This window comes from Macaca mulatta, chromosome 2, assembly GCF_049350105.2.
Source record: "Macaca mulatta isolate MMU2019108-1 chromosome 2, T2T-MMU8v2.0, whole genome shotgun sequence".
Classification (NCBI taxonomy): Eukaryota; Metazoa; Chordata; class Mammalia; order Primates; family Cercopithecidae; genus Macaca; species Macaca mulatta.
This window is the reverse complement of record NC_133407.1, coordinates 130,035,731-130,054,013: the sequence shown is the minus strand read 5'-3', so window position 1 is coordinate 130,054,013 and position 18,283 is coordinate 130,035,731. Positions and strand designations below refer to the sequence as shown.

The following is an 18,283-nucleotide window of genomic DNA, read 5'->3' as shown; positions in this document are numbered from 1 at the left end:
CATACAGATGGAAGGTGTATGTTTATGTGGATTACATATAAAACATAAAAGCTGGTTAAAGCTCTGGGTGGAATGGGTCAGGTGCAGCATTTTTCTGATAATCTTTCTTGGGAATTAGATTTGAATTGATTTACCCACATATTTGAGTACTGCTTGGGGCATCACTGCTGAGATCATGCAAAAAAAAAAAAAAAAAAAATGAGGCACCATTATCTGAGAGCACCATGAATCAGAAGGGGAAGAAGGAAAAAGGGGAGGAAGGGATAGGAAGATTACATTTTGGCTAAATAAAAGAGGTGATCTTATGGCTGAGGGAAAGTTTAACACATTTAGTGTATCTCAATTAAAGCAAACCTCTTAGACTGTGTCGAAAATGGAATAAACCCTTTACTTTTTTTTTTGCTTTTTTTTTTTTCCCTAAGGAACATCTTCTCCTCTTTACCTCCAACCCCACCCCACTTCCATAAAACACAACTCAGATTTAATGTTCTGGAGCAAATGTTTTTCAACAGACTTGACCTGCTTAATCTTCCTGACAATGTGCGCAGTTATGTTAGTAATTTGCATACTCTTGGAAAGGGATATGAGACACCAGCAAACCAAAACGCCCAGAGGGCAGCTATATGTTACAGTGGTAATCTTTTTCCTTTTTTCTCAATGTGTCTGTGTCTGTGTGTATGCTTTAATGTTACCATGTACTATCATAATATACAACTACTATCGTCTGATCTTTAAGAGCCAAAGTTAGAAGCTTTGTAACTATTTTTTCTCCTTTAACCCCGTCCCTTAAGAGTACACTATGGCTTCTTGAAAATCATCTTAAAAAGACTGATTAAAACAAAAACCCAACAACAACAACAACAACAAAGCAACCCCTTAATCAAAGGCTAGAGCTTTTCTAGAAGTACCTTTCAACTCACTAAGGGCTGGGAAGGAGAGTGCACTTTTTTTTTTTTTTTTTTTTGGAGACAGAGTTTCGCTCTGTCACCCAGGCTGAAATTCAGTAACAATTCAGTGACAAGTTTCTGCTCATTGCAGCCTCCGCCTCCGGGGTTCAAGCGGTTCTCCTGTCTCAACATCCCGTAGCTGGGATTACAGGCGTGCACCACCACACCTGGCTAATTTTTGTATTTTTCTTTTTTTAGTACAGACGTAGTTTTACCATGTTGGCCAGGCTGGTCTCGAATTCCTGACCTCAGGTGATCCGCCCTCCTTGGCCTCCCAAACTGCTGTGATTACAGGCGTGAGCCCCCACTCCCAGCCGAGGGTGCACCTTTGAGACTAGGTTTCTGCAGCACACATTCATTTTGGTAATCAAGGACATTATTGCTGGATATAAGACACGAAGAGCAAGTCAGGAGCAGATGTTCCAGGCTGTTCGAGGAGGAAGGTGACCACGCCTCATTAAATAACCAAGGATGTCCCAGTCAGGAACAAGTGTGTTAAGTTTTAAACCTGTGTCTTCGCTCTTGAAAAGCACCTGGAAAATGGACGCGGGTTTGCTTCTAATCTGCAGTCCTGCTTGCAGCCTGAGGAGGACGTAAAAAGCCTCGGGGCCAGACAGCTCCAAAACGGGGGCGTTACCCTCTTAACTTTCTCTCCTCCTCTAGACGCAGAGGGCATATCTTCACGCCTCCTTTCCCCAGCCCACGTCCCTGTTCTCCAACAACAACCTGCATGTCTCCTTTAAGAGGCGGGGGCCGTCCCTCCCTTTCTCCTCCCAGTCTCCCGCCCTTCACACCTTGGGTGGGAAAAGAGTGTGGGGGCGGGGTAGCCGGCAAAGCGGGAGGGGCAGGATCACGAAGAGCGCTCCAATGGCTCTCGAGGCTGGCCACGGTGGACTCCGGCAGCCAATGAGCAGCAGGCGGGGAGGCGTGGCGGGGCGCTGTTGCAAAGCGTCCAACGTGGGCCGGCAGGCGGCCGCGGGGTGCGGAGCCCAGGGGGTGTGTGCGGGAGAGCGGCCGGGGGCGGGGCCTGGGGGACTGGCCGGGGCTGGGCCGCGGGGAGGCAAGCAGCAAGCGGCTGATTGTTCGGCCGCGAGGTCGGCGGGACTCTTGCTGCGCCGAGGAGCCGTGCGGAACCCAAGGCTGCGCGCGCGCTCGCCCTCTGCCCGTGGCGCGCGGACAGCGAGGCGCACGGGGACCTCCTAGCGCGCGCCGTCCAGCCCGGGGTCTACGGCTTTGCGCTCTGAGCCGAGAGGAAGATGCCCGCCGGCAACGAGCTCGGGCTGCGGGGCTGAACGCCTGCCTTCCAGGCGCAGCGGCAGCACTGCCCTCGGCCGGTGTCTGTAGCGGCACTCGGCGTGCGCCGGGCGGACGAGGAGCGCAGCCTGGGTACGCCCTGCCCGAATCGGCAGAGTTCGCAGCGAGCGCGGGCGGGCCGGCCGGCCCGGATGGGCGCGGGGTTTGCGGCCCCCGCCGGGTGCTGCGGAGCGGCCCGGGCACCGGGGGCCCGCTGAGTGCCGGAGCCGCGGCCTCAGAGAGAACTTGGGGCGGGGGCCATGCCCCGGCGCGGAGTCTAGAGCCTAGCGGAGCGCCCCGCGGGCCCGCCCGCGTCTGCGGCCGTTCGGGTCCTCACAGTCCCCGCGCCCGGAGTTCGCAGCGCGCTCCAGACAAGATGGCGCGCCCGGTCCGGGGAGCGCTCGGGGCCCCGCGCCGCTCGCCTTGCCTTCTCCTTCCCTGGCTGCTGCTGCTTCGGCTGGAGCCGGCGACCGCCGCGGCCGGCCCGCGGGCGCCCTGCGCGGCCGCCTGCACTTGCGCTGGGGACTCGGTGGACTGCGGTGGGCGCGGGCTGGCGGCGCTGCCCGGGGACCTGCCCGCCTGGACGCGGAGCCTGTGAGTGCCGCCCTTTCTGCCCTCCTTGCACCCCGGGGCTCTGTCACTCGGGGACGGGGCGGCGGGGGTTCGTACTCAGGGAGGGGGTGTGGACTGGGTTGTATGTATGGAGTTGTGCGTGCTGGAAGACTGTCAGCTTGGGTTGGCGGAGGGGAGACCCTGCGTGGAGGTCCGGGGGAGTAGGCGTGCGAGAGAGCCTGGAGGAGAAGAGCATTCCTGGTGAGGTCTGGAGACGAGCGAGCGTGGGTCGTAGAGGTTTGGGGGTTAGCCAGCACGCGTCGTGCGGGCCGTGTGGGAGTTAGCGAGTGGGAGTCTGGAGCTGAGTGTGTTTGCGTGTGGGTGGGTGGGAAACGTCTGGAGCAGAGTGTGAAGAAGTCTGTGTGGGGGTCTGTGGGTGCGTTTCCTTTTCCTCTCCTGTAATCCAACTCTTTGGTGTCTGAGCTCCTTGGTTTTCCAGTGGGTAATGAATGAAGGTGACTTTTGGCTCCAATCTTTCGGTTACATTATTTATTAGTTGATAGTGTGTGTAGCCGTCTCCTGATCCCCAAAGACCATGGTGGCCTGACTTGCCTCTCTGCGGGGCAGAAGGCAGTCTTTCCCCGAGGACCCCTGAGTTAGAGGGCTTTGACAGTTCCTGGCGACCTGTGAGTGCTGGGAGTTTGTCCTTTTCCGCCTGGTTGGCATACGGAACTGTGTTCCAGACCCTTCCTGTGTGTTCCCTGGGGCCCCATTGGACTTGCTGATCCAGTGGGGTGGGGCCCACCCTCAAGAGTCTCTCCTCCATAAATGGTGCAAATGAGTTTTGGAGTAATGCTGCTTCAGGAGAGGGTGCCGGGGTCTTGGCTGATTTAAGCAATTTGTTTCACCCGAAAGAGGCTCTTTTCTGTGCTGTCAGGATGTGGGCATATTTAGGACTTAGTGGGACACTTCTTACAGGAGATTTGGCAGGAAAAAAAGGCATTAGCCTTCTGTAAACATGGTAGAATAGAATAGCCTTCTTTTACTTCTAAAAAAAATCTGGTCCATGAGTCTAATCCTGTTCAGTTATCGGTAATTAGCATCTCTGTAGAACTATTAGTACCTTTCCAGAAAAGGCCTAGCTTAAATAGTCCGCATTTCGGTTGAATAATTGGACATTTTTCCTAGAACATAGGAAAGGCACAGCAGTAACCTCAGGCATGACTATGGCTGTTTTAAAAAGAGAAAACTGGTGTCACAAGTTGTAACCAGCACCTGTGGCTTGATTGAAGAAAATGTGGCCTGGGTTCTGAAGGGAAGAAAAGTTAATTCCTTTTAAATGCAAAGATTCTGTACCTCTCAAAATGGGGCACGAATCTTTAACTTGGCCCCAGACACTGCTCCATCAACAAGTACTACAGAGTTCTGAAGACGACCAGGACCCTTTAGTTACAGTTAGATTTTCAATATCTACTTCTTCTATGGAATTTACTGAGTTAGTGAAAATCAGTGATCGTAGGGTGGAGGCACAGCTGTGTTAAGTACTGTTAGATAGAGCCCAGTATTGTCCTTAGGTAGTATCTTATTTAGTCTGGGGTATTGTGATTTTTCCCTTATATACGGTAGTTTTTTTTTTAATTGAGTCATGTGGGCAGAATCAGATTAACTTCTTAAGTGTTCACCTGTTGGAAGAGTGACTCCCAATGCCATGTGTCAGTGGCATTGTGGGGAAGGCATTTAGTTCCACAGCAGTAACTTCCCAGAGAGGACAGGGTGTCCTCTTATTTGCACTTTCCTATGGTCACAAGATCCACTTTGCCTTGCCCTTTAATTTTTGGAGCAAACATACTGGTTATTTCTTTAGGCTTTCTGTTGCCCAGGAGTGACATTTCACATGGCATAAATACCTTCAAAATTGAAGTTCTTCTCTTTTACTCACACATTTGATGACTGATAAATACCAAAGTGGGTATTTTGAGCATCAGTAGACTTTAGTATACTGATTATGGTGTTGACTGATTCGATTTTAAGATACGAGCAGCGTGATTTCTGGTTAGTATGTAGCAACACAGTAGGCAGTACAAAATGGCTATCCTTTGAAAAATAGTTGTGAAATTATCTTATTTCTGATTAAGGACAAATCAAGCAAATGTGTTCTTTTTTTCTAGACTTCAGACTTCTGAATTTAAATCATTAGTCTCCATGAGTCTTATTCTGGAATTTCCATAAGAGTATTTATACGGTTTATATTCCTGGCCAAGATTCAGCAAGACTTTAGGGGAGAAAGTGTCTGTATATGATATAATGAAATATCTTATAGTTTCACCAAGTTTACACGCTCTAAGCCTACAGTGTCTAGAAAATGCTTTGAGCTAGTTTATAAACCCATGAACTAGATTTACTGCAGCTAGTTCAAACAACTTCAGGCTGTGGGTTTGAGATAGCAGGGGACCTGTGGCTTTATGGGACCTTTTTTTTTTTCTTTTGTAAACAGTGCATCTAATGTGGAAGTTGCTTCTAGGCCTAGTATAAGAAAAGTAAAACTTTTAAATAGTGGATGTCAATGCAGTGTGAATAGAAGAAACAGAATGGAGCTGATAATTGGTGAATTTCTGGGGCCTGAGGATAACTTATTTAGCACAATAGCTTATAGTTGTAGTAGTCAAGCCATAATTTGAGTCTCCCAGCCCATTACGTAGGTGAGATTGGCATGGTCCAACTAGCACATTCATAAATAGCACCAAGCCACTGCCAAGCCTTATTCCAACTTCCCAGAACCTGAGAAGAAGTTGAACTTCTTAGAACTCAGATATTTGCTTTCTTTGAAATTATTTTTGAGAGCATGGCTTCAGGAGCTATTTAAAAAGTATTAAACACAGTTTACCTTAGACTCTTACCTGTGCCATACATTTGAGCAGTGTTTAATCACAAAATGTTGCTAGTTTCAGTGTTCTGAGAGCTGAATGGTAGCCCATTGGGATTGGGTTTAGGAAGGCCGGCAGGCCCCAGAGGAAGAACAAACCCTGATTTTTGTTCTCAGTGTGGAGCGAAGATGACAGAGCATTCAAATGCAAGGATATTCACAAAAGTGTATACCAAATGTGGTTGTCCTAAGCCACATTAAGATGAGTTTATTGATTTGGATCTCTTTGTACTATGTGTTTGCAATACCAAATCAGTTAGCTTAAATCTAACCTTGCCAGTTTTGGCAAAGAAGTGGTGCTTATGATTGCATTAGACAATAAACACCAACTGTGGTTGCCGTTGTACTTGTGAAGCAAAGAGGGCCTTTGTCTTTCAAATTTTACAGCTGTGCTGGAAGGCCCAGGTGTGCAGGGTGTTGTGAATTAAGGGTTTGGAAAATACTGCCCATCCTGTTTATGCAAATTAAATTTAAAGTGCAGATCACCAAATTGTTGCAGAACCTAAACTGAGATTCATGTTTTTTTTTTTAAGTTGATTGTTGGATGGATGGTCCTGAAATATTTCCTTCTCCATATCACTTAAACTCAACAGACTTTGAACATCTTCCGATTTGTGGGACAGGGAAAGGGTTGTTTGGAATAGGGAGCATTTTAAATACAGGTTAATTGCCAAGAATACAGTCTGAAAGGTGCAAGTGTTCTTGGAGTTTCAGGGAGCTTTAGCTTGAGCTCAGAGTCCTTTCCTCTTGCAACAAGTGTCTTCCCTCTTGAGCGGGGAGAACTTGTCTGTTGCTAGCTGTCTGACAACTTTTTTTGAGTAAGGTGAGGTTTCTGGCAAATAATACTGGTTGTCGTGAGAAAAAGACACACTGTTTAAGTCTTGCTGATATGAAATTGTGGCCATAATATCTACTTTTTGAGTACTGCTAAAGTAGGAAGTGTCCAGAGATCCCCAGCACCCAGTGTAAATTAACTCTGTATTGGCACACAATGTCCCTCTTGCCTTTAGGACATGTCAGAACTGTTCCTGCTCCACTTTTCAAGGGACTGTTTTAAAAAGTAGTGTGCTGTCTTTTTGCATAATTATATTTGGTTGCTAGATTTTATAAACTTTGGACTTTTGGATATATCACCTGTAATTCTTGGAACCATCTTCAGAAAGATGAAGAAACGTTAAGTGTAGTGTGACGAGAGCTGGTTGCTAGTGGATGTCCTCATGTCCCATCTCCCCAGCTCTGCACCATGAGCTGAAAGCTTCCCTCCCTCCAGTGTTAATTACTTTGCCTGGGTTCTCCCTGAAGCTTCCCTGAGTCCATTGGGACGGCCTCCGGCTGACCTTTCTCTCCCTCAGACACCATGATCACAATGAAAAGGCCTCTCCCGCTTCTGCAGGGGTGTCTCCGTGGTGCAAAGTCTTTTCAGCATCCTCTCTTTCAGGGTGGACAGGAATGCGGGAGAGAGCACTGGGGTTTTGTGTGTCTTAACAATGCACCTGGCCCAGTGCTGTGCACCTGCTAAAGCCCTGAAGGTCTGTTAGATAGGAAAGCTGGGTGGAGATTGTTTAAAATAGTCTATGGTTATTTAAAAAGTGGCATCCACAGGAGAGGGAAATGTAGAAGAGGGATTCATTGAATTGAAAGTTGTTATAAGCAGTAAAGAATGTTGGTTGTACCAGAGTCTTTTTTTTCTTCTTTTCCTCGTTTGTTTAAAACATAAAAGGGATTCCTCTGACCTACCCCATAGGTAGAAGGACTTTAAGTTTCACGAGCAAGCCTAACTTTCAATTCCTTTTGAATGAGCTATGTGACATTTACTCACTGGGGACTTTCCCCCTCCTCAGTGACTGCAATTTGAAACCCTGGGGGTCTTTTAAAAGCGAACGGGACTCTGGGCCGTGTTAATATTCAGAGCTGTTTACAATGGATGCAGTTTCAAAGGCTGAAGGCATTGTCTTGAGACAGGAGGGAGGAGGGGTGGGGGAAAAATTCCCAGGCAGGGAAGGGCAAATATCTAAAAATCTCCAATGTTTACCAGCCTGTGGGAAATTTAGGGACCGTTACTGTTTTTTTTTTTATGACTTAAGCAGGACACTGAGCCACTGGGGTTCATTCCATGCACCTCATGGCTTCAGTGTTTGTATGTCAATTACGTGGTTATCTTCTGCTTTTGTTTCAAGTTAAAATGTGCAAATTGGTAAGAAACTCAGATCTTATCTCCTCTGCAAAGAAATAGAGGACTTTGAAGACCAGCGGTTAAAATTTTTATAATAGTTTACCTCTGGGACCTGCATTTATGTTTTGCTCAGATAATTTAATATAGCTGCACAGTTTAGAAGAGCAGTCCCGACTGACCAATTAATTGTCCAATTGTGACTAGGACTGAGAAGTTTTTTGCTGAAGTACTTGATACATGACCATTGTTATTAAGCAGAATGAATAGATCAATAAAGATTGCAGAAAAAATTTGCGGTTTATTAATGGTCTAATTTCTAATTGAAAGTTGGCAATCTGTGTCTTTTTTTTGTAGGGGTGGTGGGTATGTTTGTGAACTTTTCTTATACAAAGGCTTTTTGCTTTATATATTCCTATACTCTTATATATTTTGTATAATTTGTTATCAGTGGTTTTTACCCAAGCACCTTATGCATAGTCTTTTGAAACACAAGTTATAACTTCAGTCTGTTCATAGAAGTCATTCAGTTTTTAAGCTGTTTCTCCATTTCACTGGGTTTTATACTTTTCATTTCCTGCTTTTAGTTCTTTATATCTTCTAAGTGGGCATTTGCTACCCAGCTGTCCCCTGGTCTCCATTTGGGTTATTGATTGGGGGAGAGAATGGGTGAGGATAAAGCTTTCCTCACCTTTACTATGTTAAATATGTAGGGACCCTTGCCCCTAGCTCACACCCAGCTCACAGTCTTCATTAAAGAGTGGTAAAGGGGTTGAAGGTTAATTCTGTGGTCCATCCCTGGCACCTCCAGTCTACAGCTACATGTGTGATTTTGGGCAAACCTCTTCATGTCTAAAAAGACAGAAAAATGCTCTATCTTATAGAAGTTGTGAGGACAAAGTTAGATAATGCCTGTATTTAGCTAGGTTCCTCAACAGGGGTCCATCAACTTTGTGATGATGCTGGAGCACAATTTGAAGGTTAAAGGCCTCAGTAGCACCAATTTATTCTGTATCACACAGCCAGTCTCTCCAAGCCAGATTCCTTCCTTCCTTCCTTTCCTTTTCCTTTTTTCTTCTCTTTCTTTCTCTTTTTCTTTCTTTTCTTTTTCTCTTTCTCCATTTCTTTCTTTTTTTTTCTTTTGCCTGCCTGCCTGCCTGCCTGCCTGCCTGCCTGCCTGCCTGCCTGCCTGCCTGCCTTCCTTCCTTCCTTCCTTCCTTCCTTCCTTCCTTCCTTCCTTCCTTCCTTCCTTCCTTCCTTCCTTCCTTCCTTCTTCCTTTCTTTCTCTTTCTTCCTTTCTTTCTCTTTCTTCTTCTTTCTTTTCTTTTGACAGGGCCTCATTTTGTTGCCCAGGCTGGAGTGCAGTGGTGCAATTAAGACTCACTGCAGCCTCAGCCTCGTGGGCTCAAGCAGTCCTCCCGTCTCAGTTGCCTGAGAAGCTGAGACTACAAGGCTCAGGCTGCCACACTCAGCTTCCAAGCCAGATTGCTGGTGACAAAGGCTCTCCTGGAAAATGTTTACCTTTGTGCTATGAAGGAGTCTTTTGGGGTGGGAAGAAGGCAGCCTTCTCCTGTGAGTTTTGTTGATATGTATGAAGCAGCCTTCTCCCATGGGTTTCTGGTGATATGTATGAAGTGCCACAAGTGAACTTCACGTACCCTTGGAAATCTCAGCCAAACAGGCAGGAAGCTATGAACAGTTGCAACAGATTATATAATTAGCAAAAATTATTGAGGTATTTTATAAATCTATTCCAGTTGTACAAATAGTTATGTCTGTTTAGCACTATCCTTTTGGAAGGGAGGCAGGTATGGGAAGGCGGGAGGGAAGTGAGAGGCCCTTAAACTAATCATTTTATCCTATTATTTCCCAGGGTTTCATTGAAACTGAACCCTACCAAGATGCAAGTAGCACCTCTCAGTCAATAGCTTGGAAAAATGCAGGTGTGCTCTTCCAAACAGGGTTAAATTACAGACTTTAGGGCTGGCTGAATCCTTACTGTATCCACTTCTCTTTGGAAAACCTTGAGGGAGGAGGAGGAGGGAGGACAGGAGACAATTGTGGAGTTGTATGCAGAGAACGTTTTTCATTTGTTTTGGTCTGTTTGGAATTGCATAGGAACTTTGTAGGGGACACAGGCGGGGAACACAGGGTCATTTGAGGCATCTGGCAAGGATGCCACCTGAAAAGCCGTTTACTGTTTGCTGTCACTCCTTGTGCACCTGTACCTGAGTTCCTTCCTCGGTGAATGGCCATAATTCACAACCTTGCCCACATGAACGGCCACGATTGTTTGCGTCTTTATTACTATTTAATCTAGCATAACCGGTAAGGCCCATTGTGCGAACAACCAATCTGTTCATTCTGCAAGTCCTCATACATTTTGGTTGCCTTATGAACCAGGATGCAGGTTCTAATTACTGCTTGTTCAGTTTGTTTTGGCAAAAGGTGACGTTTAGAGGATTTAAAGAAAGCATGGCCTCTTTTTAAGTGTTTTGCATTGATTAGTTTTTGAACTTTTGTGGTGCACGGATCTCTAATCTTTTATGATCTGCATTCTCAAGATCTCACATTAGGAAGAAAATGAAGGAAATGAGTGAAGGTCTCTCTTACAAGCAGAATTAGCTGGACTTTGAGAAACACATGAACATAATGCAGGGTTTTTCTTCCTTTTTTTTTTTAGCTGATTAGAAAAGACAACAACTCACAACTTTATTTTCTAAGACTCCTTTATGCAGCATTTAACAGCTTCCCCCTCCCTGTTTTGTTTCTTCCACCAATTTATAATTTGCCATTCAAATAATTTACTGCTTATCTTGGTCAAAGCATACATTGCACTGAAATTCTTTTCTTCCGGATTACCTACCTGATGATAACCTGTTAGATACAATGAGAAGGACTTAACACTTCTGAATTGGAGGATAGATAATCTTGCTGTTGTTTCAAATCTTGTAGTTCCAGTGCTCTTTTGTTTGAAAGCGTTTGTCTCTCAAGCATTAGCACTTTGGGCTGGATAACAAGAAATTAACAGGCTGGGCTCTGCTTAGTGAAAACTTACAACTGATTAGGAAGCAGGCTGTTGCAGATACAGCTTCTTTTTCTTGTGAGATGATCTGAAATACATAGTTTTTAGAAAAAATTTTGAATTAAGGGAACATTTGATACGCAGCCAGGTAGTTTAAATAAACTAACTCACTTCTGTTGCTATGGAGTGTTTTTTCTTATGATTATGGAGAAACGTAAATATTACACAAGTGGACAGAATGTAATGAACTCTAGGTACCTGTCACTCACCTTCAACAATCATCAACTGTCTTATTTGATCTATTTCCCAATATGCTTCTGCCCTTCCATGTTATTTATTATTTTTTTGGAAATAAAGACATTATCATTTTATCTGCAAATGTATAGTTTGGTTTTTTTTTTTAAATTAACAGCTTTATTGAGATGTAATTTATATACCATACTATTTACTGTAGGGTGGTTTTAAGAAATTGGAAGTTTTGAAAAAATTGGCATTCATTTTAACTGTGTTTTTCCAAAGGGCGTTTTGGTAAGCTATATATTTACAGATGTTTATTGGGCACATACTGTGTGCACCCTAATTTGTATGTTCTCAAAATACAGATTTTTTTTTCTTTTGTAGGAGGTGTTTAGCAAGCTCTTTTGTGCCGCTCATTTGCCAGAATGTGCAATTCTGATTAACCTTCCACTTTCTCCCCATAGCTCTTACTTGGGTGGTTTCTACCAGGCTATTAATTGTTGATTAAAATCCATTAGTGAACAAACATAATTAGAAATGGACTAGATCATTTAAAAAGTGATGTCTCAGATACTGTTGTTTAGTAGAGGAATAATTAGCCATTGGTTGTAGTTAAGTCATGAGTCTGAATTGAGTTAACTATTGTTTACTTTGTAAGGCCTGACCCTCCAGCTGTGGCTACTTGAGGCTGCTTTAAATAGAGTTAGAGGCAGCCTGTAAGAAAATCCTCAAAAAGCAAAGAACTAGGTTCCTGGAACCCTCTGTGCTTGATTTAAACTTCACACAGATTTGAAAATGCTTTCTCCAAGTAGCTGCTGAAAGGTTTGTTTTACTTTATAAAAGTCCGTAGTTTAATTTCTCCTCAGTCTGGTACTTTGTTGGTGAGGGGGCTCCTTTAGAATGGATTTTGTGCTAGCTGCAGCTTCATTTAGGAATCTGAATGGGAATTACTAGTCCTCCAAATTCCATTCACTTTATCCTAGTTTTTGGAGTGACTTCCATCTTCTATCTGTGAAAATCAAATTCCAGGTAGATTATGGAGTGTTCAGTGGCTTTAAAAGCTGTCCAACATGGTCAGGTTAAACTGGTGGGATCTATGAAGCTTAATTAAATTTATATGATATCCGATTAGACACCATTTACAGTGGGTTCTCTGTTTAGAAAAGTGGAAGCACACTCCAGTGCATTTTTTAAAATTATGGGGCAGAAAAGCTTGGTATTGAGAGAGACTATGAAATTCAGTGCTGTTTTGCAAATTGGGAGAACACCATTCTTTCATCTGGTTTTAGCAGTGTGGTGGTACCTTGACCCAGCATCATGCCTCCGTCTTAGTTTTCGTTTTATTTTGAATTAAGAAGAATTTTTCTGTGTGTCTGTGGTTTCCTCCCTCCACCTGGGCTGGTGTGAGTTTCTGGCACACAAGCTCACAGTGCTTGCAAAACTTATAAACAGTCAGAAGAGCTCGTTGCTTCCAGGAAGTGGATTGTTGATGCAATGAAGTGATGGATGCAGAGGCTGCCGCTGGAAGGGAGCAGGGTTTCCTTCCATCTTGGAGGAGGGGAGATCCAGAAAACAAGCTGACATGGCCTGTAGTCACTACGGTCTGCCTCATCCCAAATTCCTCTGATTGTTTTCTCAGATTTGGAGTCTGTGTAGGACTCTTCGCTTTGGGTGGTTTGGCCTTATCCAGGGCTGTGCTTTACCCATTAGAAAAATCAGAGTCTTCTGTGGAGATTTTTGGATTCTTTCACAAGGGCATTTGAAACAATACTTAGAAATGAGTAAATTATACTCAGTTCCTTACTATCTTAAAATGAAGATTGCTGACCTTATTATTTACTTGGGGGAAACTTTATGAGAAGTCTTGGTGCGCAGAACGTCTTTCTGGACAGAAAGGAGACCACGTTTTCACGGAGTTTCTTAAAGGGGTGCGTGACCAAAGAGGCATAAAAATGATTTACCTGAGAGGAAAAAATTAATTTTCTTAAAGTCATGAAAGTGGGGATGTGGTAGAATGGGAAACTAGCTCATGGCTGGGCCTCAGGAGACGTTGGGGTTTTGTCCTAGCTCTGCCACTGATTGGCAGCATAACCTTGGGCTAGTCACTTAATTTCCTGTCTGTAAAGGGATGTATAACTTCTAAGACCCCTCATTTTTAGGTTCATGATTCTATTCTAATTGAAGCAAAAAGGGAGTAAACTTACATTTCATTGGATGGTAAGAATTAGTAAATTGATCTGTGTCTAGGATACTTACTTAAACGTTCTGTGTGTGTGTGTGAGAGACACACACACAGGGTCCCATTCTGTCACCCAGGTTGAAGTGCGGTGGCTATCCTCCCATTTAAGTCTACCAAGTAGCTAGGACTACAGGCACTTGCCACCACACCTGGCAAGTTTTTGTTTTTTTTGTTTTTTATTTTTGAGACGGAGTCTTGCTCTGTCGCCCAGGCCAGAGTACAGTGGCGCAATCTCGGCTCGCTGCAAGCTCTGCCTCCTGGGTTCACGCCATTCTCTTGCCTCAGCCTCCCAAGTAGTTGGGACTACAGGCGCCCACCACCACGCCCTGCTAATTTTTTTTATTTTTATTTTTAGTAGAGATGGGGATTCACCATGTTTGCCAGGATGGTCTCGATCTCCTGACCTCGTGATCCGCCTGCTTCGGCCTCCCAAAGTGCTGGGATTACAGGCGTGAGCCACCGCACCTGGCCATACCTGGCTAGTTTTTATTTTTTGTAAAGATGGTGTCGTGCTATGTTGCCCAGACTGGTCTTGATCTCCTGGGCTCAAACGATCCTCCTGCCTTGGCCTCCCAAAGTGCTGGGATTACAGACATTAGCTACCATGCTGGGCCAATGTTTGCTACTTCTGAGTGAAATTCTCAGATGGATACCATAAGCAGCAAAGAGATAAAAGGGTGTGTGCATGCAGAGTCTCAATGAGGGACCCTTTTGTGAGCCTTTAGATGTTATTGAGGAGGAGTGAATACTCCACAAAGAAAGGGGTGCTTTCCTTCATTTTTACCTGCTTTTTCCCTCTGGCCCAAAGAAAACTATGGAGGTTAGTGCAGATCCACTTTAGATCTTTGATTTAGCTTTTTAAGAACTTAGATAAAAATTTAAAAAGAAAAACAGGAAAATAAATTACAGGCATGTTTTCCCAAAGAGTCCTTTCTCAGGGCCACTGCAGGCAGCATCTTTCTCAGGCAGTCCTTCAATGAATACTTGCGATAAGTAAAGTTGTAAGTGATGCTGGGAAACTGCCTTAAGGACTGGATGGGCCGCCTGTCACATTCTATAGTCATGGCCACAGGAAGGGCAGCTACTCACTGCACTGCCTGTTCTTTCTGGGCCAGCTTGCCATACCTTTTACCAGGGAGATCTTTTGTGTGTCCCCTTCAAGGTGGAAACTCAGCCAATTAACGTGTACAGCCTAGTGGCTTCTTTTTTCTTTTTTGAGACAGAGTCTCACTCTATCGCCCAGGTTGGAGTGCAGTGGTGTGATCTCAGCTCACTGCATCCTCCGCCTTCCCGGCTCAAGTGATTCTCTTGCCTCAGCCTCCCAAATAGCTGGGATTACAGGCGCCTGCCACCAAGCCAGGCTAATTTTTTTTTGTTTGTGTTTTTAGTAGAGACAGGGTTTTACCATGTTGACCAGGCTGGTTTCGAACTCATGACTGACCTCAAGTGATCCACCCACCTCAGCCTCCCAAAGTGCTAGGATTACAGGCGCGAGCCCGGCTGTGGCTTCTTTTTCTAATTTTGAAGTCTGACTCTGTTTTTGGCCAAATTCATATTAAATTTGCATTGGTTACCTCTTAGTTACACAGTTTTTGAAAATCTTGACCATTATGACAGTAATTGGACTTCTTAAAATACTTACGGAGAATCTAGAAGCTTTTATTTTCTTTGTTCTGGATGTCCACTTTTCTTCCACGTGGAATTTGTTAGTGCCTTCATTGGAAATTCTTGGGCTTTTCTCTTCCTTCCGCTCATTCTTTATCATGTGAATTTTCATAAAATGAAACTTCCAGATTAAAATTTATTTTTATTTTTATTTTTTTCGGAACAAATTCTTGGAATTTGGAGTTTTGTTTGGGGATACAGCTAAAATCCAATGAAGTTGGAGGAACAATTAGTGGTTTGGAACTTCTTGACAGAAGTTTAACAACAATTAGGGACCACTTTAGGAATAGAGTGTCCAAAAAACTAGACTTTACAAAAAAAATTCTCCCTTTAAGACCCAAAGATGACCTTTTTCCATTGTGCTTTCTGAGCTCAAAACAGGCCAAATGATCTATCTTCCCACCCTTCCTCGGGCCCCGTGTGTCAGTGTCACACACTCTCCCTGTTACTCACTTGGTCTCGTTCTGGTGAATTTATTGTTTACATCTTGTCCTCTCCCAGAGGAATCTCTGAGTCTATCAGATTAGGTAACTTTTCACACATCCCTCTGTGTGTGTGTGTGTGTGTGTGTGTGTTTCTCTCCACTTAGAGTTGAAAGCAGCAGGGATCATTCAATTTCATGTACCTCGGAATCCCTTGATAATTATTTGTTTATTGCCTTACCACTTTGTCTTGGAGCTTGGTACATTCTTTCAGGGCAGAACGGATCCCCCAGTTTCATTGTTTCTCTAAGGGGTTCTGAGGTTTACCCCTGAAGTGTAATTGTTCCTGATTGGCCTGTGTGGAGGACTTCATAGGAGTGTTTTTGGAATTTAAATATAAGGAGTAAAAGGCCATTTTCTTTGTACAAAGGGTCTGTTTTCCCCTCTGGAGCCAGCGGCTAAATGCAGAGGCTTTCTTCAATTGCTGTTGCTTCTTGCAGTGTGGCCTCTCAATGAGAAGTCATAGCTTGTGGTTTGTCTGATTTTATATGTCAGAACTTTTGGAGAGAATATTTGACCTAAAACAAAAATTATGGATAGTCCTCTCTTCCTTTCCCATTTCTCCTTATTTTTTACTTTCTGCTTGAGAACCACTTCAAAGAATCAGATGTGTTGGTGCCAGACGCCGTGGAGTTATTGTTAGAAGAATTTGGAAATATAATTGAAAACAAACTTTGTTGAGCAAAGCAGATCTAGGCGAGTTCTTACTTTGAGGGTGAAGGGAATTCCAAGTTTTTCCTCTATTTGGAGCTGATGTCTCAGAACACTTGTTCTGTGAGATGAATCATCTGTGAATTCTACATCTGGGAGTTATATATTGGGAAATGGCATTCTTTTTAAATGTAGAAGAAACACAAAAGCTTAAAGTTACAGTGTAGTTGGAAAATTCTAGTCAGAGTTTAAAATATTAGCATTGAGATGAAATTGGCAGAGTGATTGGACATGAGTCTGTGATACCTAAAATAGACATGTCCATACATGGAAAACAATACGATAGCCACACTTACTTACTGGGACCCTTTTCCGTTGTTTTGAGACATTTTTAAAAAGTCATAAACATCAACTATTCAGGATCATTAGTTGAGTCAGCTGTGACATGAGAATCAGAATTTATTTAAGCATTTGTCTTGAGCTCGTTTAATAAGTTCAGGTGCCTTGCTCACCAGTGAAAAGCCCAGGGCAGTGCAGTATTTCAGGGTCTTCGGGGGAAGATAATGTTGTGTCCTTGTTTTCTCAGAGTCCTGCATTCCAGGCATCTAGTTATGAGGGGCCATGATTGTGGGGATGCAGCAGCCATGCTGTTCATGAGGCAGGGTGGTTAAGAGGCAGCTCTGGGGCCTGGCTGCCTGGGTGACCTTGGCAATTTACTCCACTTCAGTTTCATTTTCTGTAAAATGGGAGTGATTGCAGTGTTGACTTCCGTCAGCTTGTTATGAGGAAAAAAAAGAAATATTTAACACATGGCCTACCACACAAGCAGAAGCTTGAGGAAGGTTAGCTATAATATTATTATTATAACTATCACAATAATAGCAGTGTACCTTTCTGCAGCAGGATATATCTGTGTTAACTAATCACCACTCTCTTAACTTGATGAAAAATATTGTCTCTGATGTATACATGAGACCCAGAGTAGTTGAATAACTTGCTTAGCGTCTAGCAGTTGCCAGAGTTAAAATTCAGACCTGCATGTACATATTTAGAAGAAAATATGGTAGGACCAGGACTGCCTTCTTTCTTGCCTCCCTTTGACGTCTCTGAATTCCTGGAGGCCAACGATTGGTCTTTGGTGACTTGAAGCACCTAGTGTAGTTCTGGCTGTACAGCTGGTGCTCCATACATGGTGTCTTGAATGTGATCTGGAAGAGTGTGTTTCTTTGTTGGTAGGCGTGTGTGTCAGATCCATTTTTGGTTTGCCTCTTTGGTAAAGGGGGTGGTAACATGCACATATGTTTTGCCATCTGTTGTTTATTGTTTCTGTTAGGTTGTGGTTTGTGTTCCTATTCCATGTTGCTTTGGTTTCTGGAGCAACTGTGAATATTATATGCTTGGGGATCAAAAAAAGTAAACTATTTATAAACAGTAAAGTATCCTTGGGTTTGGAAAGTGTTTTTCTCAAATGCGTGTATATTTGTTGGCTTTATTATCATCTTACTGATGTATCATTAGATAATTTGCAGATTGAGACACATCTGAAAGATGGGCGAGTCATGGTCCAGCCTTGTGCAACCAGCTCACAGAGAGCCTTGGTGATAAGGCCCTGGTGTTAACGCTGACCCAAGTGGTGTATTTTTAACTCAAGAACATATAAACAGTTTAGCCTGCTGATGGAGTTTATGCACCGCCTGAAATCTTTGGCATGCCTTGGATTTGTGGTGCTGTAAGATGTACGTAGTCCTGGGGGAGTGCTGTGGCCACCAGTGACCCACTGCCCCCACCGTTTATTCAAAAGAAAAGGAATGTAGCAGCAAGATGGAAGGAGAAAGGTGGAATTTATCAATAATTTCGTATGATAATTTTTCCTTTTTTTTTGGGGGGGGGACAGAGTCTCAATCTGTCACCCAGGCTGGAGTACAGTGGTGTTATCTCAACTCACTGCAACTTTGGCCTCGCAGGTTGAAGCAATTTTCCCACCTCAGCCTCCTGAGTAGCTGAGGCTACAGGTGTGCATCACCATGCCTGGCTAAGTTTTGTATTTTTTGTGGGTAGAGACAGGGTTTCATCATGTTGCCTAGGCTGGTCTGGAACAC

At 44.0% G+C, this 18,283-nt stretch overlaps 1 protein-coding gene across 5 annotated transcripts in view; it reads left to right on the top strand.

Moving 5' to 3' along the window:
• The first annotated feature begins 2,013 nt into the window (after window positions 1-2,013).
• Window positions 2,014-18,283, top strand: part of LRIG1 (leucine rich repeats and immunoglobulin like domains 1) — a 126,623-nt gene continuing 110,353 nt past the window's right edge. For 3 of the 5 annotated variants that reach the window (XM_077993304.1, XM_077993305.1, XM_002802739.4), the window contains exon 1: window positions 2,014-2,834. In XM_077993304.1, the coding sequence (XP_077849430.1) occupies window positions 2,617-2,834 (218 nt within the window). In that variant the 5' untranslated portion in view covers window positions 2,014-2,616. The remainder of the gene's footprint in view (window positions 2,835-18,283) is intronic. The other 2 variants (XM_077993307.1, XM_077993306.1) reach the window with 1 other exon arrangement.